Source organism: Oryctolagus cuniculus, chromosome 11, assembly GCF_964237555.1.
Source record: "Oryctolagus cuniculus chromosome 11, mOryCun1.1, whole genome shotgun sequence".
Classification (NCBI taxonomy): Eukaryota; Metazoa; Chordata; class Mammalia; order Lagomorpha; family Leporidae; genus Oryctolagus; species Oryctolagus cuniculus.
The window spans coordinates 69665349-69691034 of record NC_091442.1 but is presented as its reverse complement, the minus strand read 5'-3'; the positions used below and the strand labels follow the sequence as shown (position 1 = coordinate 69691034).

Sequence of the window (25686 nt, the reverse complement as noted above, 5' to 3'; positions counted from 1 at the left end):
GAGGAGGAAACAGCTTCTACACAGCTGCCTCTCGCCAATTTGATTGACTGAGCTGCAGGAGCTGATCTTGCTCCTGATTGGAGGAGAGCAGCGTACTCGGCGTGTGGGTAGCAGAGTTGGGATTGGCGGAAGAGGACTATAAAGGAGGAGAGAGACAACATGCACCAGGAACATCTATCTGAAGGAACACCTGAGCAGCCCCTGAAAGAGCCGGCCGGCAGTGTGCCGCTCCCCCGCGGAAGTGGGGAAAGTGGCAGGGGGAACCACCCTTCCACGGAGGTGGAAGGATCGGTAGCCAACCCGGGAAGAACCAGCAGCAAACCCGGGAAGGGCCGAGCAGACAAATGAACAGCGCAGGGTCCTGTGTCGTTCCTCCGCGAAGAGGGGGAGCGACAATTTATCACCACTGGACAGTTCTCAATAAATAGTTAGCACAGATTCACCTAACTTCTTGGGAGTTGCTTCCAGATTCTTCAGCTCCCCAAATCTGTAACTGCCACTATAAGTGGAACAAAGCTCAGGACTTCCCTAGAGATTCACAAAGGATGAGGAGGAAACACTTAGAGACTCATTTTATAAGACCAGCACGACCTTGCTACCAAAGTCAGACAAAGACACTACAAGGATAGGAAGGTACTGACCAATATTCCTTGTTAACCTAATGCAGAAACCCTCAACAAAACACTAGCAAACTCAATTCAGCAGCACATTAAAAAGTTCATGGGGCTGCCATTGTGGTATAACAGGTTAAGCCACAGCTTGTGATGTCGACATTCCATATCAGAGAATCAGTTCAAGCCTTGACTGTTCCACTTCCAATCCAGCTTCCTGCTAATATACCTGGGAAGGCAGCAGGTGATGGTTCAAGTACTTGGACCTCTGTCACCCATGTGGGAGACTCAGATACAATTCCTGTCTCCTGGACTCAGCCTGGCCCAACCTCAGCTATTGTGGCCATTTGAGGAGTGAAGTAGTAAATGAAGGATATCTTTCTTTCTTTCTCTTTCTCCTCTCTCTCCTTCTTTCTCTGTCACTCTGCTAAATCAATCACACACCATGATCAAGTGAGTTTTATCCCTGGGATACAAGGATAATTCCACATAAAGTGATGAATGTGATGTACCACATGAACAAAATAAAGGATAAAAATCATCTCAAAAGATGATCATCTCAATAGATGCAGAAAAGGCATTTGAAGTAATTTAACACCTTTGCATAATAAAAACTCAACAAAACAATTTAGGTAAAGAAGGAAGGAATCTCAATATAATAAAGGTTATACATGAGAAGCCCCTAGCTAACATCATATTTAATGATAAAGTTTTTCCTCTAGGATCCATAACAAGACAAAGATGGCTGCTTTCACCACTTTTATTTCACATAATACTGGTAGTCACAGAGCAGTTAGGCAAGAAACAGGAATGAAAACCATAAAAACTAGCAAGGAAACAAAACTGTCTCTGCAGATGAAATGACCTTATATAGAAAACTCTGAGAAATCCACCAAAAAACTATTAGAACTAGAAAATGAATGCAGTAAAGTTACAGGTTACAAAATCAATACACAAAACTCAGCAACATTTCTATACACTAACAATTACCTGAAAAAGAATCAACAAAACAATTTCATTTACAATAATATAAAAAATTAACATACTTAGGAATGAATTTAACCAAGGAGGTAAAAGATCTATATACTGAAAACTATAAAATATTGCTGAAAGGAAGTATAGAAGATACAAATAAATAAAGAGACATCTCATATTCATGTACTGGAAGAATTAATATTGTTAAAATATCCATATTACCTAAAGTGATATAAAGATTCAATGCAATCTCTACTAACATTCCAATGGCACTTTTCATAGGAAAAAAAGTCCTAAAGATTGTATGGAAGCCAAAAGATCCTAAATAACCACAGCAATGTTGAACAAAAAGAAAAAAGCTGGAGGCATAACACTACCTGATTTCAAAACACACCACAGAGCTATAGTAATCAAAATAGTATGGTACTGGCATGTAAACAGATATATAGAGTGAGTGTGTGTGTGTGTGTGTATGGAACAGAATAGAGTGTAGAAATAAATCTACACATTTATAGTCAACTGATCTTCCACAATGGTGCCAAGAATCCATAATAGGGAAGGGCAATTTCTTCAATAAATGGTGTGGAGAAGAAAGGATGCTTGGTACAGCACTTAAGACACCACTTGGGGGCTGGCGCCATGGCTCACTTGGCTAATCATCAGCCTGCGGCACCAGCATCTCATATGGGCACCAGGTTCTGGTCCTGGTTGCTCCTCTTCCAGTCCAGCTCTCTGCTGTGGCCCAGGAAGAGGGTGGAGGAGGGTCCAAGTGCTTGGGCACCTGCACCCATGTGGGAGACCAGGAAGAAGCACCTGGCTCCTGGCTTCGGATCGGCGCAGTGCGCTGGCCGTAGCGGCCATTTGCAGGGTGAACCAAAGGAAGGAAGACCTTTCTCTCTGTCTCTCTCTCACACTATCTCTATCTGTCAAAAAAAAAAAAAAAAAAAAGAAAGAAAGATACCACTTGGGACATTCACATCCCATATCAATATGTGTGCCTGTATTCAAATTCTGACTTCACTTTCTTATTTCAACTTCCTGCTAATGCACAACTTGAGATATGGCAGTGATGGTTCAAGTGGGTAGGTTCCTTCCACCCAAGTGGGAGACCTAGATTGAGTTTCTGGCTCCTGGTTTCAGCCTGGCTCAACTTTGGTTGTTGCAGCCATTTGGGAAGTGAACCAGCAGTTGGGAGGATTCTGTATCTCTCTCTGTCTTGCTGCTCCCATTTCTCTTTCTCTCTATCAAACAAATAAATAATTTCTTACAAGATGAAAGATAAGTTTTGGTGATGACGTGAGAACAGGGAAGCTTTGTACACTATTGGTGGGGATGTAATTAGCACAACCATTATGGGAATAGTTTGGAGATTCCTCAAAACCTTGAAAGTAGAACCATCATACGATCCAGCAATCCCACTTCTGGGTGTATATCCAAATGAAAAGAAATCACTATGTCTAAGAGATCTTGGCTGTCCCACATTCATTGTAGCACTATTCACATTAGCAAGCACATAGATCAACTTAAGAATCCATCAATGGATGAATGAGTAAAGAAAATATATACACATGTGCACACACATAGATACACACACAAATGGAATGCTATTGAGTCTTGAAAAAGAAGGAAATCCTGGGGCCAGCGCTAGTTGCAGCAGGTAAAAGCACTGCTTGGAGTGCTGGGATCCCATACGGGCACCAATTCAAGTCCCAACTGCTCCACTTCCAATCCAGTTCCCTGCTAGTGTGCCTGGGAAAGCAGTGGAAGATGGCTCAGTTTCTTGGATCCCTGCACCCACATGGGAGACCTGGATGAAGCTTTTGACTTCAGCCTGGTCCAGCCCAGGGAGTGAATCAGCAGATGGAAGACTCCTCCCTCTCACCCTCCCTCCTTTCTTCCTTCCTTTCTTTCCTTCTCTCTCTCTCCACCTTTTCTTTCTCTCTGCAACTATCTTTCAAACAAGTAAATACATCTTTTAAAAAAATAAAGAAAGAAAAAGAAGGAAATTCTGTCATTCACAACAACATACATGAACCTGGAAGACATTGTGCTCAGTGAAATAAGCCAGACACAGAAAGACAAATACTTCATGATATGGATACTTATTAAGAACATGGGTTCTGAAAAAGTAGACTTCACAGAATCAGTTAAATGATGGTCACTAGGGCCCTGGGGGAGGCAGGCTTGATGAGAGAGGGTAGATGTTAATTAAAAAGCATGAGGCCTTAATTAGAATAAATTCTGGAGACTGTTTTATAGCATGGTGACTTTAGTGAATAATAATGTATACTTGAAAATTGTTGAGAGTAAATGTTCTCATGGCAAAAAATGATAAGTATGCCAGGCATAGATATGTTAACCAGCTTGGTTTATTCATTGCACAATGTATACTAAAACGACACATTGTACACTGGAAATACATGTGATTTTATTCATCTACTATAGCTTGATTTAAGTGGCAGTAGGGTAGGGGGAGATGTCTATAAATGTTCAGAAATTAGAGTTTTATAGCTTTTGAAATATTTTACCAATGTTATATAACTATTATGTTGTGGAATTTCTATATCTAGAAAATCCTCTTCTACATTGATTTTTAAATATCAGCTATCTCACACTAAATGACATTTTTCCATTATCATGACTACAAAGAGCAAATAAATTCCAAGTATCTCATTGATGGCATAAACTATCTCAGACGTTTATTTCTAGAGAAAACTCATTTGTATCCTCATTAATTGCTCTAGTTTCTCAACCATTAATTAGAATTGTTTAGTTATCTGTTCTTATATTCACATACCTTATGATATTATTACAGTCACCATAATAAAATGCTAAGAATCTCATTTTTATAATTTAATTATTTATGTTTACTGAGGGTTCTGCAGCTTTGGAGTCTGTTTAATATCAAATACTCGTAATTCTTTTCTCTCAAGGGTATCAAATAAACAGAAGCAAAACTATCAAGAGGAAAGGCAGAGTAGAAAATAATTTAATATCCACCGCAACTCCTCAACTGCCAAAGGTAGGTAATAACATTTAAGTATGCCTAAAGATTAAAAATTTAATCTAAAATATATAGCTTACTTTTCCTTTATCATATTTTGGCTGTTGGTAGGAAGACAGATTAAGTAAAAGGTAAGTCAGAAAAGGAAGGCAAGGGGAGGAAGTAGTGGTGCAGAGGGCAAGGACCAGGTGCAGTAGGCTGGGGCATGCTTGGCCTGCCTAGGAAGGAAAGAAAAAAACAAGAGAGAAAGGAAGACACGAACACAGGTAGTCTCAGGGCAGTAGGGAGCCCAAGTGACACCATAAACCAGGTTATATTGACAAAGACATTTGACATATCTGAATCAAAGTGATTGCATCAAAAATGCATAAATATGGTTTTATTTTATCACCAAATAATAACATGCAAAAGAGACTAACTGTCCTTTCTTACATGCATTAACCCATCCCTGATGGAGACTCACATTTTTTTAAGTTATGCATTATTGGGATTATATGAAGGTCTTCAAGAAGTTTGTGGAAAATGTATCACAAAAAAATGTATGAATTTCCATATTTTCTGTACCAAAGTAAATGTATTTTTAAAAAGATACATTTATATAATTTATTTGAAATCATGGCAACCAGCAGGAAGAGATGGAGATCATTTATCTGCTGGTTCACTTCCCAAATGGCCACAATGGCTAGGTCTGAGCCAGGCCAAAGCCAGAAACTAGAAACTCCAACTTGGTCTCCCACATGGGTGGCAGGGGCCCAAGTGCTTGGATCATCGTCCACTGCCTTCCCAGGCACATTAGCAGGGAGCTGGATTGGAAATGGAGCAGCCAGAATGGAACTAGCATCAGATATGGGATGCCAGTGGACAAGTGGCAGTTTAACCCATTGCACCACAATGCAGCTAAACTTATATTTTAATTCCATTTTTTACAGGATTCTTTTGAAGTACCTTGTATGATTATATATTATATTTTCTTAGCTTTTTGAAACTATGGAAGTCTCTAAGGATTTCCCAATCCTATCTCCCAAAACATTTTAAAGGAGGTTTTGAATCTTAAATACAAAATACATTTACAGCTCAGAGAAACAAGGAATCTGTTAAGAATGTAACCGAAGACCAACCGTACCGTTAAATGTGAGACTGAGGGATCAAACTGTGGCCCAGGTATTCACCACCTCCATCTTCCCATCCTTAGGACATGGGAAGGTCAGCACGACCTTGACTCTGAAGACCTCCAGTCCTTCTTGATCTTCATTTTGAAAATAAAATATTTCATTACTAATGAGTGGTTTATTACATTTAATAACTTTAAGAGAAATATATATATGAACATATATATGTATATATAAAACCTCTATATGCAAAAGATTATGAGAAAATGACACAGTCACTTTGAGAGAGCGATGGATGACAGTGCAATAAACTCCTTCTCCTCCCAGGGGAGGTGGCACAGGCAGCATAAGCACTGGGAGAAATATCGCAGCGCAGTGAGGAAGGCGTCTTCTGACAAGGAACCCACAGAGACCATCCGACTCTCACTGAGCCTGTTTCGTACTCCAGGGATGACAGCGGACAATGTGCCAAGGCTCAGCATCTTGTATTTATGATGAGGACATTTTAAAAGGAAAGAAAACTATACCTCATTTACAGATAATTTAATAATTAAAACAACCTAGCGGTTCAATATGTTTGCTTTTCTTTCTGGTTGGTTTGGCCACATTTTCATGTGTATTATGTCAATGATGGTGTTTCCTTATGTCCCTCTGCTTCCTGGCTAGCCATGTGAACCTTCCTTAAGCTGCACTCTGCCACTGCCATCATCTATCCTCACCAGACAGCCAAACCCATGGGGCCCACTTGGTCTTGGACAGTGAACCTCCAAAATCAAGCCAAAATAAACTTCTTCCGACCTAAGTATCTTGTCTTTGGTACTTAGTTTAATAATGAAAATGTGACTAACACAGGTGCCTCAATGTTAACAAATCAAAGAAAAGGGCAACAAGACACTGAGAGGTGCTTTCTTGACTCTACAGGTGTATTTACTTTCTGATAATTCAGAGCCAAGCACCTCTGACTTAACATTATTTGCTGTCTATACATTATTCTTCAGTAATTTTTAGCCCCATTCCTTGACTTTCTTCCTGTTTGTTCCTGGAATCTTAAAAAAAATTAAACTCTTCAGTGAATTTTTAAAAGGCTGAAGTTTCCTAATCTTTGATACTCAGTCTATCAAATATATATTTGTTCAGGGAATAAATGCATTTTAAAATTTGTTTTAAATCAAGTTAAGTCTGAGAAGCCTAATGTTATGCAGGCAAGAGTCCTAGGACCAAAGTCAGGATAAGAGTCAGTGTAGAAAGAGAACAGACTTGAAATATGATCAGGCAATCCCACTACTGGATCTGTACTCAAAAGCGCTGACCAGAATGTACCAGAGTTACCTGCACCACCATGTTTATAGTCAAAATTTGGAACCAACCAAGGTATTCATCATCAGATGAATAGATAAAGAAAATATGGTATATATACATACACAATAGGAAATTACTCATCTATAAAAAATGAAATTCCACCATTTGCAGCAAAATGGACACAACTGGAGGACATCATGCTGAGTGAAATAAGCCAGACCCTAAAGACAAGTACCTCATGTTCTCGCTGATAGAAGCTAAAACATAGTTTGTAAAACTTTGTTTTATACCTTTGTCAAACCAATGGTTAAGAATATTATATAACTATAGTTTTAATGCTCTGTGATTACTTTAAAATTTACTGTATATGGATGAAATGATCATTTTTCTATTCAATTATTGTTTATAGCTGCTGTCTATAATCCCATCAAACTAGGGACTTTTTGCTTTTTTTACTTGTTAAACTTCTTATTCGATGAAGCCTTTTTGTTATAATGTGAATTTAGAGTATTTTATCTCAGAAGCCAAAAGGGGGGGGGTGTCTTAGAATTGTATCTACAAATCATAATGAATCTGTTAAAAACAATTTAAAAATTAAAATTAAAAGGAAGTTTTAGATAAGAATAGAGCTTTTCATCACTGAGTTATGCACTGACCAGGCCTATGCTCTCTATTCCCCTGAAGAGCTAAAGAATCTTTTTCTCAAGGCTTGTAAGCCATAAAACTCATAAGCAGATAGAAATGCCATTCAAAATCTTGGGCTCTGTGTAGGAACACAGCTCTTTCACCTTCAGTAGTGGATAAACACCCTACTTCTATTTCCCCTAGTCACAAACAGTCCCATATTCTTTCCCCAACACCCTATCCATTTGAGTTTGCTCCAACATATTCCCATTTTTCCCCTCTTATTTGTCAAACACTGTCCTTAGCAAGGAACCCCCAAAATTATTAATAGGTGATGAAAGAAAACTCAGACTCAGAACAGAGGGGCTGGCACTGCGACTTAGCAGGTAAAGCCACTGCCTGCAGTGTCGGCATCCTATATGGGCAGTGGCTCAAGTCTCAGCCGCTCCACTTCCGACCCAGCTCTCTGGGAAAGCAGTGGAGATGACCAAAGTCCGTGGGCCCCAACACCTGTGTGTGAGGCCCAGAAGAGGCTCCTGAGTTTGGATCAGCTCAGCTCCAGCAGCTGCAGCCATCTGGGGAGTGAACCAGTGGATGGAAGACCTCTCTGCCTCTCTGTGGCTCTTTCAAATAAATAAATCTTTAAAAAAAAAAAAAAAAAAAAAGACGGGTAATTTTGGAAGATGAGAGAAGCAAAAATTCTTATTACTTTTCAGTTTTCGAGTTTCGGTTTGTAGGCTTGTCGAGAAATGTGAGCTGGATAAGGAGCCAAAGTCAGGCTCTTAGATTTGATCTAGGAAGTTTAAGAATGAAGAGCCCTAGGAACCACGTTCACTTGCTGCCATTCCTCAAGAGCTCTTCTGGATATTTTTCCTTTTGTTATAGATTGGGTTTGGGCCTAAATTAATTTTCCAGGGTCTTACCTGTTATTAGAGAAGAATTCTAAATACAGGCCCAAACACTGCATGCAGTGTGATAAACTTTGTTTACAAAATGGAAACAAAACAAAACAAAACCATAGGACCATTAGAGCTTTATTTTGGGAAAAGGGGACACAGAAAGGGAATTATCATACCCTGCTCTGCTCGTCCTGAGTCAAAGTGGAGGAGAGAGCAAGGCACTGTGCTTCCTAGTTTTTTATGCACTTAGAAAATCAGAAGTGTTTATGTGATACCACCCCCATGTCTGAGGTTAGAGGAACTTCCTGGAAAGGGGTCCCGATTCACAGGTATATGAACGTGGCACCACAGAGGAAAGGAGGTGCAGCTTCCAAATCATGAACCTAAAATTAATTATCAGGGGGCCGGCGCTGAGCCTGACGGGTAAGGCCATCTGCTGCAGTGTTGTTATCCTATATGGGTGGCAGTTTAAGACTGGGCTGCTCCACTTCCGATCCAGCTCTCTGCTATGGTATAGTAAAGCAGAAGGCCCAAATGCTTGGGCCCCTGCACCAGTGCGGGAAACCTGTAAGACGCTCCTGGCTCCTGGTTTTGGATCAGCCCAGCTCTGCCTGTTACAGTGGCTATTTGGGGCGTGAAACAGCAGATGGAAGATCTCTGCCTCTGCCTTTCTCTAACTCTGCCTATTCTGCCTTTCTCTAACTCTGCCTTTCAAATAAACAATCTTTTAAAAAAATTATCTAAGCTGTCCTACATCACTTTGAAAGAATCCACCTTGCCAAACAACCCTTTTTTTGTTAATATTTTATTTATTTATTTGAAAGGCAGGGTTATAGACAGTGAGTGGGAGAGACAGAAAGATCTTACATCCACTGGTTCACTCCCCAGATGGCCGTAACTGTGCCAATCCAAAGCCAGGAGTGAGGAACTTCTTTCAGGTCTCCCAGGCAGGTGCAGAGGCCAAGGACTTGGTCCACCTTCCTCTCCTTTCCCAGGCCATACCAAAGAGCTGGATTGGGAGAGCAGCTGAGACTCAAACAGGCGCCCATATGGGATACTGGTGCCACAGGCAGGCTTAGCCCACTATGCCACAGTGCTAGCCCCTAACAAACCATCTGAAGATTTTTTTTATTATTAAATTTTCTTGGTTTTCTAGGTGTGTAATTATATCATTCACAAAAAAAAAGCTTTATCTATTTTCTAATTTGTATCATTCATATATTGTTTTATTTGCTTTTGAAAATATGTTATACAATAATGCTCTATAACAATGCTAGTCTAGCTTGTGGCTTTAGATAGTTTTGTTTCATTATTAAGGATACTATTTGTTAATGGTTTCTAATAACTAGTCTTTAGAGTTTTACTGATTTAATTTACTAATAAATTATGCTGACATCAAGCTCTCCAGTGGTTCTCAAAACACAGGATAACAATTTCTCCTCAATGCACATTTTAGAATCTCTACTCATCTCTTAGACAAACTAAGAAATTAACAATGAGAATAACACAAGAAAAATCTAACATGGTCACTCATGAATAAAATGCATTTCTTTTACTTATGCTTAATACGTATTTTTTCAGTGCTTCCTGGATGCCATATTCAATAATCTATGCATGTTACCCTTCTAAGCAGTCCTTTGAGGCTATCACATAGAACTCCATTCTACTAATGAGGAAACAGACCTGGATATATTATTTGCCCAAAACCCCACTTCCAAGTAATGGCAGAACCAGATTCAGAGCCTGAGTCTTTAACAACTGTATTATAATGTTTCTCAGTAAAGCATTGCAGAAGACCAAGAAATAACAGAAGCTTCAAGATGGCAGATCAATCTCATGTGCTTACATTTATTCAGTCTCAAAATCCTACTGAAATGACATTAAGCATAAAATGAACCCAAAACATTATGTAGAGCAGTATGGAAGGCTGAAGAATGTCAAGTATTTGGACAAATTTCTAGAAGACAAAAGGCAAGGTGTATCGGAGGAAAGGTCACAAACCAGGCCAAGTGGCATTGCTTTCAGTCCAGCCAAGGCCCAGAAAGGACTTCAAGCTGTGTCCTTAGGTACAGAAAGTGAGACTGGGTTGTTGCCAGTATTCAGTATCGTAAAGAACTTTCTATAAACAGTTGATTCATTCAGCTTTTTCCATATCTGTCCTTAGTCAGTAAACATTGACAATAGCATGGGCAATAGGTGAGGAGTGGAGTATCTACACTAATGTTAACAGAGAGTGACTGAAATTTGCCTGTTATATGTTTGGGAATAGAATCAGGCTCTCAACATGGGAGCTGGCTTCCAAATTACTGTCTCTTCACTTGGCAGCAGGGAGGCTTCCTGGAGTTAGTGACCCAGCCTGCAAGATGAATAACAGCCAGCCAAGTAAAAAGAAAAGATGTCAAGGCATTCCAGGCAAAAGGCATACCTTGAACTTGAGCAAAGGTATGAAGGCAAGGAACAGCATGGCAGTGGAAGAATCCATTAGGGACAGAGGGGAAGTATCAGTCCAAGGTGGGACAGATAATGAAGCTTGAGTGGCAGAGAGTAACCAGATCTGGAGTCACTGAAGGATGAGAAATGATCTCGACCACTATCTTGGCAGTTGTGTAGGATAACGACTTTGTGATGGAAGCTTTCTGGGTACCCCAACACAATGGTTTTCAAAGTGTAGTCTTGAGAGTTGGCAGCAGGACCTAGAGTTCTTGGAAATGCAAATTAGTTGGTCCTACATTAATCTACTGAGCCAGAACCTCTAGGAGTAGGGTCCAGCAATTTAATAGACTCTCCAGGTGACTGTAAGGTCAACTCACTTGAAATCCACTCCCCGGAAAAACACCTCATTTCTCGAGAAACATTTTGTCTCTATAAATTGTTTCTGCCCCATCCATGCCCTCCATTGTCATCCTGTGTATACTTCTCTTACAAACTACATTTCTTCATATCAGGTACTGTCTTGGTTATCCCAGCAGCAACTAGCTGAGTAATAAATTATCTTGCTATATGAATGAGCACAGAAATACCAATTAAGAGGTATCTGAGGCAGTCCAGTTAATAAAGGAAATAAGGTCTTGAACCAAGAGTAATGGGGATAGGGTAGGATGGGTATAAGAGGTATTTATGAAATAAAATTGGCAGAATGCTAGTAAGAGCTAACAATTGTATACAGCACTTATATATGTACCAGATATCTCCTTAAGTGACTTCCAAATACTCCTATTTAATTTTCACAATAACCCTATGAGGTAGCTACTGATTTTTTTATACCCATCTTACAAAGAAACTTGAGAGTAAGCAGTTTTACCCAAAACAACCAGATAATAGTCAGGATTCAAATCCATGTGATATCCACCAGCTAGTCCTTGTTCTTTATCCTGTTCAGCTTTCAAACTCACACTAAGTGAGGCTGCCAAATTTCCAGCCTGAGTGGGTGGGCAAATAGTCCCAAAATTAGCAAAGACACAAAGTCTGGAAAACCTAGGGTACAATGAGTTCAACTGTGGATATGCTGTGCTTGAGACCTGTATGAGGTATCAGCAGGTAGTTGGATATGGTAGTGTAAAACATGGTTACAGACTGAGGCAGATACACAGATGAAGAAAGCAAAAACATGCAAATCGTAACAGATAAGCTGACCCAGAATGGTTTAGAGTAGATGTGTGGGCTGAAGGACATAGTGAACAAAATTTAAGGGAATCTGTGATAGTGACCTCTTGCAGGTATGCGTCCTAGAAGCCAAGGTAGTAGGTTGCCAAGGAGGGGGGGATCAACGCATTAACATCAATGAGCTCAAGTAAGAAAATGACTGTACATCAAGTATAAAAAAGACCAATTGTCATGTTGTAGCATCAAAGACTTCACTGAAATTGTTTTGCAACAATAGGAAAGGAATGAAAAGCAGATCATAATAGGCTGAGGTTTAGTCGCTAAAGACGGCCATCTTGAAGTGGAACTAAAAAAATTAAGTGTCTTATGTAAAATTTGAGCATATTTTTGAAAGTCTAGCAGATGGAATGAGTGCAGTGTTACAGAAGAGAACTTGAAACCAGTTAAATCAAAACCTGGAACACACTACAAGAAAAGAAACTCTAGGAGACGTTGGTTTTGAGCAAAGGGGTCACAACTCAACCTGAGACAAGCATGTAAGGATGGGAATGGATGTAAGCTTTTAGGCAAGAGAATAGGGATAAAGGTCTAATTTTACTGATGAAGTGATTTATTGGTTACCTGTTAGGTATGGAAGTGAGGGTTAACACTTAAAAGGGACAGGTAATGGTATGAATAAGCCATTTACAGCATCAGCCTTGTGGTTACAAGAGAAAATGGTGGGAAATACAGACTATAAGAATCCATATGATCAATCAACAGATTTAGTGACTAAAGATGTGACAATTTGATGGACAATAAGAGTAGCATATAGAAGCTTAAATTAAAGCAGCTCTGGATGAAATTATCCAAGCTGCAGCCTTCAAAGTGGTTGGCTGAAATAATGGGTTCAAAGTTTCAGGTAGATAAAAAGACTAAGTCTTTTTGCATGGGGATTATAGTTGAATAATACACACTTCCAAACTGCTGAGTAAATTACAAATAAGTATTTGAGGTGACAGGCATGCTAGACAGTTTGATTTAATCATGACACATCACAGAGGGGTTTTCAAAAAAGTTTGTGGAAGAAAGGAATTAAAATTGTTCATTTACAACAAAGACACAAAATGATTCAAAGACAAAAAGTGGGATAGACTGATGAAATCAAGAATCATGGAGTTGAGCTGTTGATAAGGGTATCTACCTAAATACACGACAGGAAACGTAAACTGCTGGCACCATTAGTGAGACTGACTGACATTTCGCTTGGAAAAATACACTTGAAATGTGCTAAAAACAAGTGCTTGAGGTAGAGGATCCATTTCCTACAGGTGCCAATGCATAAAAGGAAACAAATTGTTACTTGGAAACAGGGGAAGGTGTTGCAGACCACCATGAAAAAAAGGTGGGGGGAGGTTAGGCAGACATTTGGCACGGTGCTTAAGCCATTATTTGGTACACCCATGTCACAAAGCAGAGTGCCCGCGTGAGTTCCTACTCTGCTTCCAATTCCAGCTCCTTTCTAATTCATACCCTGGGAGGTAGCAGGTGATGACAAATGGGTTGGGTTGTTTCTACCCACATGACTGAGTTGCCAGCCCCAGCCTTGGCCATTGAAGGCATTTGAGGAACGAACCAACAGATGGCACACCTCTCAAAAAAAAAATTTTTTTTTAAAGTGCAGCAGGGAGAAGAGTCACAGTTAAAGAAATTCAGTGGCAGAGTGGATGAAAAGAACCTCTGAGAACAGGAACAGGTCTCTTGAGTTCACTGTAATAGTGTGCAACATGGCCTCTTCTGCTTGACCCCAGAACAAAATCATTCCCCAGCTAAACCATGACCTAATTATTCTGACGCCTTCTGAATATTGAGCTGTTGGGTATAGCTGTTACTAGCTTTTGTGTGTCATTTCAGGTAAAAGCACTAAGAGCCAGAGACGACCCACTATATACTTTTCCCTCTGCCACAGGGACCAGCAATGTCCCACACCATGGCTTGGTCATCCTGGGTCCCAGGTGTAGCAATGGACATTTAGACTCAATCTTGTTCTAAGCCATCTACTTTGGAGATTGTTTTGTTGTAGCATACAGTTGCATATACTTCCAATATCCAATTACTTCCTGAGTCCTGCCAATTTTACCTCAAACATCCTGTTTCCATGCCAAAACTCTGTTGGTTCCATTGACTACTCCCTTCCTGCCTGTATTACCCCAATATCCTAACTCATCCATCAGCAATGCCTTACTTTAGGTCCAATCCATTTTCTAAACTGCAGCTAACTTTTCACAAATACAAATCCAAGTACATCACTGCGGGGCTTGAATTCTTTTTATGGCTTACCATTGTCCATACACTCAAACTACCGGATTCCTGTGTGCCTTTCCCAGCCCCTGACCACTTTTTCTCTTTCATATTCTAAAGCACAGCCACACTCAGCTGAACACACCAAGCGATCCTGTGTCTCCATTTTTGCCAGTTCCGTTCCTACTACGTGGAATATCCATTTTATTTAGGATTGTCCTGATCTAAAGACCAGAAATCGCTTCCCATAAATCAGAGAATTCTGTGTTTCCCCTATCACATTACTACTTAATAGTAATTATGTAGTATGTTTTTCCCTACAGGCACTATCCCCTGTGCCAAGTACCAAACAGTAGGAAGTACCAAGGGAAGGAAGAAAAATGTAATTAATCCTGCCTTTAATTTGGTGATCCATCTACAGGAATGGAAGCATAGTAATAAATTTTGGGTATAAGTTCTGCTAGGTTTGTCATAACATGCAGAACTCTGTCAGGGCTATGACATTCTACAGATTAGCAACAATGCTCTAGGCAGCCACACACAGTCATCTGACTGCTGGATTATATTTATTGGAAAATTGATGCCGGAACACATTTCTCTTTAAATGAAAAGCCTATGAAACATAGATTTTCCAGCCCAGCCACACAGAAAACCTCTAAATGGATAGTAAAATGTACAGAGTTTCCAAACTCAGAATTCCAGTCTTAATTCAAACTTCTGACCCATGGACATTCAATTAACGGTATGTAAAAGGTGATTAACTTACCTTTGCTTATGTCTTTCTCCCAAGTGGGGCTGACATGGTTCAGAAGGCTGAGAAGACTACTCATTCAATGGCCATTTCAAAGAATGGACAATTTGTGGTCATTTTTCTGTTATTTGCCTACCACTACTAATCTTTAAAACCCTATATCTGGGAATCAAGATTCACAAAGCATTTTATGGTCTCCAGGCACAAACTAATCCTAGAAAAATAGCAAACACTTGCTATAGTCAGCTTAACTTTAACAGCTATTTTCTAATATAGGTTTTGAAATTATACAAAATATCACTACCTGGCTTATCTTTAAAAATCACAGCTAAACAAGGAATTATCCATATTTGGAAATAAGCCATTAATTCAAGAAATAAATTAATAGACAATTTATTCTCATGAAGAGAATATAACCATTTTGAAATCCATTTAATCTGTCTTCATTAGAAGAATTCAAATAAAATGCCTAGTTGCTCATGGCTACTGCTCATGAACTTTATGTTGTACACAGATTTCAAAGCACCCAAAATGTCTCATACTCCCATTTATAGTAGCAGCTCTTTTATAATCACATTTAGCCAGGTTAAGGGGTTTATTAAAGACCATCCATTAAATCAGTGATGGTAACACAGAAGCCTGTAATCACTAAAATATGATAGTAGTTTTAATCACACAGAAGAAATCTGGTTACTAAGAAGCAGTACTTAGGAAGATGAAAAACTAACTCAAGAATGTCTAAAAACTTCTCGCCAATGTAAATAAGAGATTTCTTTTTACTTCTTCCTATAGAGATCCCTATATAAAATGCTATAGCTGCCAGAAACAAGAAAATTCTTTCTCAAAAATGGTGGATCACAACTGGGGCAACCCTCACAACTCCATCCCTCCCTGGGAACACTGAGCAATGTCTGGAACAATGCTGGTTTTTACCACCAGGCAGGAAGATAAGTGGTGGTACTAACAGCATCTAATGGTTAGAGGCCAGGGATGTTGCTATTATCTTATAGCATATATGTCAGCTCCCCTGAACCACCACCACAACAAAATGATCCAGTTCAAGATGTCAATAATGTCTAGGTCTAAAGTTCTAATCTAAAATAATGAACATGAATTTCTATAATAATATAAATTATGGAGGAAAACATGGGCTTTATTTTTAGAATAAGGATCTGGGAGTTTATTTCCAGATCTCTTAGGAAAGCCTAACTTAATTCACACAGGGTAATAACTGCAAGCAAATACATGTATGTTTTGAAAATACTACACTAGGGTTACATGTAAACAAGCACTGCACACATTTAGCTGCACTTACCTAAGTAAGCAGTTGGGTTTTTTATCAAGTTTAAAAGTAAAATACCTGTGAAACAAGTAAAATAGCTTTTCAATGTTAACAGGGTTATTACAGACTATTAAAACATGGGACTAACACGGGATATCATATGGTTAACCAGTTTTGTTGAAGTAAAATTCTTCAGACTTTTTTTTTTTAATGGGAGCATTCTAGAGTAAAAAAAAAATCACACAATGTGAATCAACCATTGGCTACTGTCAATGACTACATACACTAATTTTAATACTTGTTCATTTGGAAAAAATTTAATCTCAAATAATGTAAGCTTTTTCTCTTCTATGACCTCAACCAAATAAAATTAGCAAAATCATCACTGATACTTATTTGCAATCAGAATGGTATGAAGAGGCCAGGGTCCTGAGATGTCAAAAACAGAAATCCGTTTACTAAAAATCATTCTGAAATCTGACACACTGAGATTAAAGGGGCCGCCAAAGCAAAATTACAGGCACCACTACTACCCCACCTCAGTACATTATTAACTGGTTATCTAAATGCCCTTTGAAAAACAAATTCCATTTTGCATTCACAACTAACTTTCTAAGTTATACAGAGCAAAAACATGTTGCTAAAAGGTTTTGCCTAAATTATCATTACAGGTGGCTCACATCCTTTCCAGTATTAAAAGAAAAACATCTTCTTACAGAAAAGGAAACTTCCTGTACCAGAAAAGGAAAATATATTTTCATTTAGCATTTTTCATAGGAATTCTACTTTGTCTGGTGAGCTTTTGGTAGCTTATGGCCAAATACTTCCAGTGTGTTCCATTTTTGAGACCAAAAATATCAATTTATTTAACTGGAAAAGCCAGCTAAAATCAACTTTTATTCCAAACAGTAAATGAACTGTTAACTATACTTTCAATGCTCCATTCCACTAAAGATTAAACAAGATCTCAAAAAACAGATAAGCCCAGGTTTAAAAATTGGGTTCCAATTCAAAATAGAGCTAGAATCTAAAACTTAACTTGCTGAAACTTCTAAGGTCTTTAATATCAAAACATTCACTAATTATATAGATTGGCAATTAATTTTAACAATTTACATTTTCAGTAATATTAATGTGGGCAAACAAATGTTTCCTGAATTACTAAGGATGACTATATACTTTATCATGTGACCAAATACAACTTAAAAGACTTATTAACATGTAAACTCAATCCTTCAAGGGCTGAGGATTTTATATATTTTATAATTTTGAACTTCAATCATGACTATATTTGTATATCACATGTCTGAGACTGAGCTAGATATGAAGGTATCCGAATACTCCCTAGAACTGGTTAGATATAGCCCTATTATTTCTTCCCAAGCGTAAAGAAAAAAAGACTAATTGGTTGTTTAATTAGTTATATAAAAATTATGTAAATACTCAAAACATTTGATGAAGTCATCATATTCTAACCTTTTAAGAATTTTAGTTCTTAATGGTTAGGCGGCTTTCAGATACCATTAATAAAATACAACTAATATTTTTGAATTGTCATTCAGTGCTACTGATGTGTGAATAACTGGTTAGATCCAGTCATATCAACAAAACTCAACCCCATATTGAACTTTCATTTAAAAGCAAACTAGGTAGATCTAAACTAATCTAAATGTCCTCATGAAAGTCAACAGTGTTACTGTACCACTAACTTTAAGATGTTGTAAGGATCCTCTGTGTGGGGGACTAATTAAGTGGCATGGGGGGTGGAGTATGTCTGGAATCCATCCATACCTTGCTCCTTCCATTCCAGTATGTGGACCGCACTACCACCAAAAGTATGGCGTTAATCAGCATGCCTCAGCATTTATATTTGGACAATTATTTGATTATTCATTTTGATATGGAGATATATATCTAAACACTTAAAACCATGAAAAGTTATCTACCCCTTCAGAACTAAAAGAATATAAGTGTATTAGAAAAATGAGCTGGCTTGCAAGACTGAAGCAAAACAAAAAATTCAAAACATGCATCTTGGAAGTCAAAAACAAAATAAAGAAAAATACAATCCAAGAAGAGTATTTGGATTTAACTAGGCAATTAACTGAGACAGTCACACAAAATATGCATGTCAGTCTCCTACTCAGTCCTAGAGCCTGCAGTATTGTAATTTATTGTGAAACCATGTAATCAGAACTTAAATATATCCACAACATCTATACCACAATAATGCATAGTACATAATACACTAACATCTCAAAATAAATTTCTATTACAGCTTTATGCAAATTATGGTATAAGATTATCACCTGCCATATTTTGAAATGGCACCAACTTCATGTAATGTTCCATCTCAATGTACTAATCAAAATCCTTACTAGTAGCAATGTTTTCTGCATTATCTGAACATTTGTAATCAAGCTAACCACAGTATGTTATCAATTAAAATCACTGCATATCTGGATGTTAAAGCAGATAAGTAATACAGCAGAAAAAGTATTTCTAATTCACAGTTTCAAAAATAAAGGGTGCAGTTTTCAAATATCTGATTGCTTAAAAAGGTTGCTCGATTTAACAACTGCCTCCTTCAACATGTAAACTCTATTTGCACAGCATTAGGAGATGTCTTTTATTTTGGAAGTTAGTTCTTACTGTTACAGGAGCACCACAAATTTGAAGGAAGAGGCTACAGTGTGAAATGAACTCACTCAAATATATCTTAAATGAAATTGTAACTACAATAGAAGGTACTGCAAAAGCTTTGTTCCCCTAGGACAGATCCCTTAACTGGAGAAGTAGCTGACATTTACCAACACAATATGTAAATTAGCACTACAAGAGATGAGGGAAAATCTAACACAACTAAAAGAAGACATGAGCTAACAAACCTGTGAGAGCCAACTTTAAAATTTTCCTAAAAATAAAATTCAAAAGCATACACACAGTATCCTTTGACAAGGAATGTAGACATCCAAAGGGAATCAAAGAAAAATCTGGCTTTAAGAATTTTTAGGTGGAAACACGCACACACAAATGGGTAACTCAGAAAAACTAAGTAATTAAATATTCAAATTTAAAGTGTGTAAGAAAATTTATAATACAAAAAAAGTGGCAAATTGTTACTGTGACTTGATTTGCTAAAAACATCTGCAAATTCACACTGGCATTAAGAAAACAAGTTTCAAAAATTTACTCCTCTCTCTCTCTTCAGATATGTGTTTTCTGTGCAAAAATAAATATCTCAAAATTGCACTAATACTTATTTTAACTTTTGTATTATGAATTATCTGCACATGCGGCTTTACAGACAATACATATTTGTAAACTTGCTCATGCAAAATTAGTGTGCGCAACAGGGATATTGTTAATCCCCATACTTTAAAAATGATACCTTATTATCTTTTTAAAACTGCCAAACCCTCTGAAATGTAACAAATCTTCCATGGATATTCTTGTTTGCCAGCTAAAAATCTATTTATGCTGTTGAAACAGAAAGATATACAAGAAAAAGAAACATGGTTTTTATCTTGCAGAAGTTTTGATTTTTAAAATGAGAAAATTTATAAAACAAAGGAATTCATGGTCACAAAATTTTAACATTTTAATCCTAAACATTACAAGGTAAATAGATACTGGACCCTAACTCCACACTCCATAAATCCTAACTTTTAGTTTCCATCTTAAACGTTGCCCCAACCACTAAGACATTAGTGGTTTTACAACCTCTAGATTATGGAAATACATGTTTCTGAAGTAAATGCTACAAAAACAACAATGGAAGAAAGCCAAACTGTCTCCATGAAGGAAAAGAAAGTGGAACATTTTGAAGCTTTTAGACACTTCTCTTTCCATGTCTTATGATTAACCTGTCAATTCAGTGCATCATGTGGTCAAATATAATGGTCCCCGTGTTGAATGAACATCTAACTAGTGTCCATTGATTCCAAGTTAGTGGATGATGAATCTTTTTGGATACTTTCAAAGATGGCCGCCAGCTCAGGGTTAGAACTGATCTGTGACTGGAATTCACTCATCAGTGGACTTTTTTCTGCTTCTGGAATGGTTAGCAGTGCTGCTACTGCTCTCATGGCAGATCGCTTTAATTCATCTTGCTTTTCAAATTCCTGCTTTACTGAGTTTGCCTTTACCTGTAACATGGAGTAAATTCAGATTACATGCTATAAAAGACAGATCTTACATAAACAGAAATTAAGCACATAGGACTTTCTGGCAAATAAAGCAAAGCTCTCTTTCATATATCCAAAAGGCACATTAAAAGATGCTTCAAAAAACTGGTGAAATCTAAGATTGGCTACAAAAAATTTTTGAAATCTTTGTATAGTTTTTTCATATTATATGCTTTCCATACACTTTCTGAAGACAACCCCCCCTCCCCAGCCCCATCTATTCTAAGCACAACTGTTTCCAAAAGCAACAGCTACCTCCTCTTCTTTTAAAGGAATATTTTACACAAAGCCCTGTCCAAAAGGCAGAATCCAGACCTATATGGTTGAAATGAAGAGAGTGGGACCTACAGTCTTACCTGCACACCGAGTCAGCCTTTGGCCTCCACCAAGAAACTAATCCTCTAGTGCCCATATTTATTCAGCACACCATCTAATAACACATCCATGCCTTTATTCAGGTAGCTACTTTGATGTAAAAATCCCCTTTTCACCTTCTTGGTCTAAAAAAACTATTGATTTTTCAAGGTTCATCATTCTCACATAAAGCCTTCTACGCTTCCCTCCCTAACCAAGGTTTTAAAACTTCCTCTTTTGTGGTTCACATTTTATACTACAGCATTACTTCCAAACATATATCACACTGTTAGAGTGAAACAAAAACTTTCAAGAATGCATGTAACAGTGATAGGTTTTTTATAAAACATCCTCATTCAGTAAGTTAACTTTTTTAAATCGACAGCTACACATGGTACTGGTAGGACTAGATTTGGAAAACTAGAGAACACAATAAGCTAGAATCCTGACTACAAGTGTGGCCTAACTCAAAAGCAATCAGTGATTACCTTAGTTGTACAAGTGGCACGTAATGGCTCAACAAGTCGGTCCAACCTCTGTAGTACTGCACTTGGACAAAGGGTGGAGAGCCTCACCAACATCAAAAATGTTAGCATCTGTTAGAACAAGAAAAAAAATGACCTTATTTTCTACAGACAAAAACACCAAATTCCTTTCAAAAGGAAAAAGACTAGCATGGAAAATAGAGCTGCATTTTAATGAAATCTGCCATTCGAAACCACATAGATAAGTTTCAAACCTTATTTGAGCTAAGTGCTATAGAGAGACTCCCCTATAATGTGGTCCTAGAATGCAAATCTAGAAAAGGGATTTTCAGTCTGGGCTATACTTCAAAATCACCTAGTGGGCTTTAGAAATACACCCATTCATGGGCCGATGCTGAAGTGCAGTAGATTAATTCTCTGCCTGTGGCACCAGCACCCCATACGGACACCGGGTTTAGTCACGGCTGCTCCTCTTCTGCTCTATCTCTCTGCTATGCCCTGGAAAAGCAGTAGAAGATGGCCCAAGTGATTGGGCCCCAGAACCAACATGGGAGACCCGGAAGAAGCTCCTGACTCCTGGCTTCAGATCAGCGCAGCTCCGGCTGTTGCAGCCATCTGGGGAGTGAACCAGCAAATGGAAGACCTCTCTGTCTCTCCCTCTCAAATAAACAAAATCTTAAAAAAAAAAAAAATTTTTTATCAACCCCATTCTCAGAGTTTTACTTAACCTGTCAGGATAGGGCCATAGATTCTGTATTTTTAAAAAAGTTCATGTGGGGATGGGCATGTGGCATAGTGGGTAAAACTGCCACCTGCAACATTAGCATCCCATATGGATGCCGGTTTGTGTCCCTACTGCTCTACTTGCAATCCAGCACCCTGATAATGTGCTTGGAAAAAGCAGGGGAAGATGGCCCATATGCTTGGGCCCCTGCACCCATGTGGGAGACCTGGATAAAGCTCCTGGCTTTTAGATTTGGCCTTGCCCAACACTAGCCACTGCAGCAGTTTGGAAAGTGAACCAGCAGACAGAAGACATCTTTTCACTGTAGCTCTGACTTTCAATAAACAAATAAATCTTTAACAAAGTAAGTTAAAAATCAATAAAAAGCTCATGTGTACCAGAATTGAATAATCACTGAACCAGAAAAATGTCTAACTAGAAAAAAAGCTTTATAGTAAGTTTCTACCATCTTAACTGACTTTCTGGGGGGAAAATTGGTTATTGAGATTAATCCATTTATAACCCGGTAACACCAACTGCTTATCTTGGAATATAACTTATAGAACTAAATAGACATATCCTATTATTTTAGTGTGGAGCTCTCTTCATTGAATTCTGGGAGGATCAAGTTACTACATACTACATTCAAACACACCAAAGTTGATTCTTCTTAGTACAGCTGAATTCCTGTTCATATAACACTTTGTCTTGCATAAAAGACTAGATGAAAAAGACAATGCATTTAATTCATATCTTCCAAATCCTTTTACTGATTTAAGATGGAGACGAGCAAATAAGAAAACAAATAGCGATCAGCAAAATTAATGGCTTAAACCCGAGAAAAATGAGCTATCTCTCTAGTTGTTTCTATACAGATTACTTTGTGCAGAAGAACATTAAATGCAGTATCTTATACTAGAAAACAAAAATTATTCATTCAGGGAAATAATAGAATTATCATAGCCCAAGAGAATTAAACATGACAAGACTGAGTAACTCCGTAAACTCTCCATGCGTAGCAACTACAATCCAAAATCAGAAAAGGCAGAAAAGATCACAGATTTATACTCAGCTTATAAAATCTATCTGGACTCTTCTTTTGCGGGAAAAGATTCTAGGTAGCGATGATTCACTAGGCAACCTAGCACAGAGCATTTCATACAAGTTTTGTGTCCACTTCCACTTTCTTTTCAAATGCAAAGGGTTCTAGATTTCTCAATGTAGGTCAAAAGATGTTATACTAACTCATTACTACTTGAATACTATAGCTTATAATACAGTTACTAAAATTCTGACAATCTTTCTCACTTATACATATAAGCAAACTACAAGGACTAAAGATGGCAGTCTTCCAAAACATTCCATAAAGCAGGAACATCTTACCTTAATGTCATAATGATCCTTCAAACCATCTTCAACATGATTTAGAAATTCAAAGATATCTAGTCTATCAAGACAACTGTCTAGAAGTGTGTACATACACTCAAAAGCTGCCTTTCTAATATCCAGACCATCATCAACTGTATGTTTAAATGGACCCATTTCTACCTGTTAAAACAAAAACGAATGGGTAGATATTTGATACATAAATAGCAAAATTTGACAAGCTTAGAATAAACTGAAATTTACCACACCTCTCTTATAAGCTCCTTTCTAACTTTTGTTTCATTGTAAAGATGTGGAAGAACAGTATCCAAAAGATCCCTTATTAATGATGGCTTGTTATGTGCTGCTGAATTGAATGTGACCAAGGCTACTCTTCGTACATTCAAATCTGGATCTTCCAATGTTTTGAGGAAATCACCTGAAAAATGACAAAAAAATGTGACACACAGTTATAGTAGGCTTAAACTATATTTTTTTCTAAATTGGCTATATTGCTGTAGCTATTGTTTCTTCAAGAAGGTCATGAAAGAAACGGACAATAAGTGAATCATAAAGTTTCTTCTGGAAGCAGAGAACTATCACTTGTGAAGCTCAGCAAGTTTTCAATTGACAGCCACTGTTAGCACCTATGGATGTGGAAGCGTAGTCCATAAAGTTCTCCAATATTACTTTTATAGATACTCTAAAAGGAAGTGGGTTGCATAAAGAAATGATAGTCAGCAGCCAAAAAAACAAACAACTTGCATGATTCTCCTTAGAGTTCACTAAACAACAAAATTTTTTTCACCAAGTTAAAAAAAAAATAAGGTGTTTAATAAAGATGGAATACTGTAAACATGCATACAATTCATCAAATGATAAGGAGAAACTTGCCTCCAAAAGCCCTATTTTATTTCTATCTTCAGTAAGAAATACATGAGTTTATACCAGTATAATAATAATATAAAGGGAAACTAAAACCTAAAATAGGGCAAAAGCCCAAGAAGGCATCTAGCTATTTTAAAAACAGATCTAAGCCTGTTTGTTCTTGCAAATGTGGAGAATGAATTATAATGCAAATAACCTTTGGAGTAATATAAAAGGATGATTCAAACCACTTCATTTGATAAAATATGATTTTGGGCAAGATACTTTAGGCAAGAGTCTCTGTTTCCCAGTCAATAAAATTGGTGTCATATTTCAGAGTATGCATATTGTTAAACACTGTCTAGCACATACTAAGTATGCACATCTAACATACATTATTATATCACCTCAGCTCTATCCTGAGCAATCTTTTAGCATACACAGGAAAATGAAGGAGATGTGACAGAAGATCTGAGTGGCAGGTTAAAAAAACAGTAATTTGAAAAAAATGAGAGGAAAAAGAGATTTGAAACACTATACTATAGATAGGTAAAACTCAATGTTGAAACCCAGGAAAGTTAGTTCCAGCACTGATTACTGGGGGAAAAAGTTCAGGAGGTAGTATGATTTCAAAAATAATTTAAATGTTCAGATTAGACTTCCACACCCCTTTTCACAGAATTACTAAAATGGAAGATTAGAAGAATAATGATACAGTATGTTTTTACTCTGAGGAGAGCATTTAAAAAATACTGTTATTATCACATGAAATGGTGCCAAGGACTAAGATGAGAGGTCTGAAATTCCTTGGTCTAGGAAGTTCAAATAGTAAAAAGCTCCCTAGTGGTTCAAATATGAAACTATAGAACTAAATGCTAATTCAATTAGAAAGATAACTTCCTAATCAAATAAGTTAACCAATGATGCAACTATACCAACTTGCTGTTGTCAACTTGAAAAGATGCCACTTCATGGAAAGCCAAGGCACTCTGGCAAAAAGATCTCTGTGAGTGAGATCCCAGTGGAAAGAACAGGTCTTCAAAGAGGGAGGTGCCTTTCTCTGAAGGGAGGAGAGAACCTCCACTTTGACTATGACCTTGTCTAAACAAGATAAGAGTCGGAGAACTCAAGGGGCTTCCATAGCCTTGGAAACTCATGACTGGTGCATAGGGAGATTATTGATACCATAAACAGGAGTGTCAATTTGTAAAGTCAACAACAGGAGTCACTGTGCACTTACTCCTCATGTAGGATCTCTGTCCTTAAT

General features: G+C 37.8%; 1 protein-coding gene across 1 annotated transcript in view; it reads right to left on the bottom strand.

The window, feature by feature from the left end:
• Positions 1-1357: 1357 nt before the first annotated feature.
• The window catches only part of CAND1 (cullin associated and neddylation dissociated 1), a 70007-nt gene continuing 45678 nt past the window's right edge, over positions 1358-25686 (bottom strand). The window contains exons 12-15 of the mRNA XM_051846406.2: positions 23822-23991; positions 23571-23735; positions 21467-21574; positions 1358-20585 (exon numbers count right to left, since the gene is read on the bottom strand). Coding sequence (XP_051702366.1) covers positions 20361-20585; positions 21467-21574; positions 23571-23735; positions 23822-23991 — 668 coding nt within the window. The 3' untranslated portion in view covers positions 1358-20360. The remainder of the gene's footprint in view (positions 20586-21466; positions 21575-23570; positions 23736-23821; positions 23992-25686) is intronic.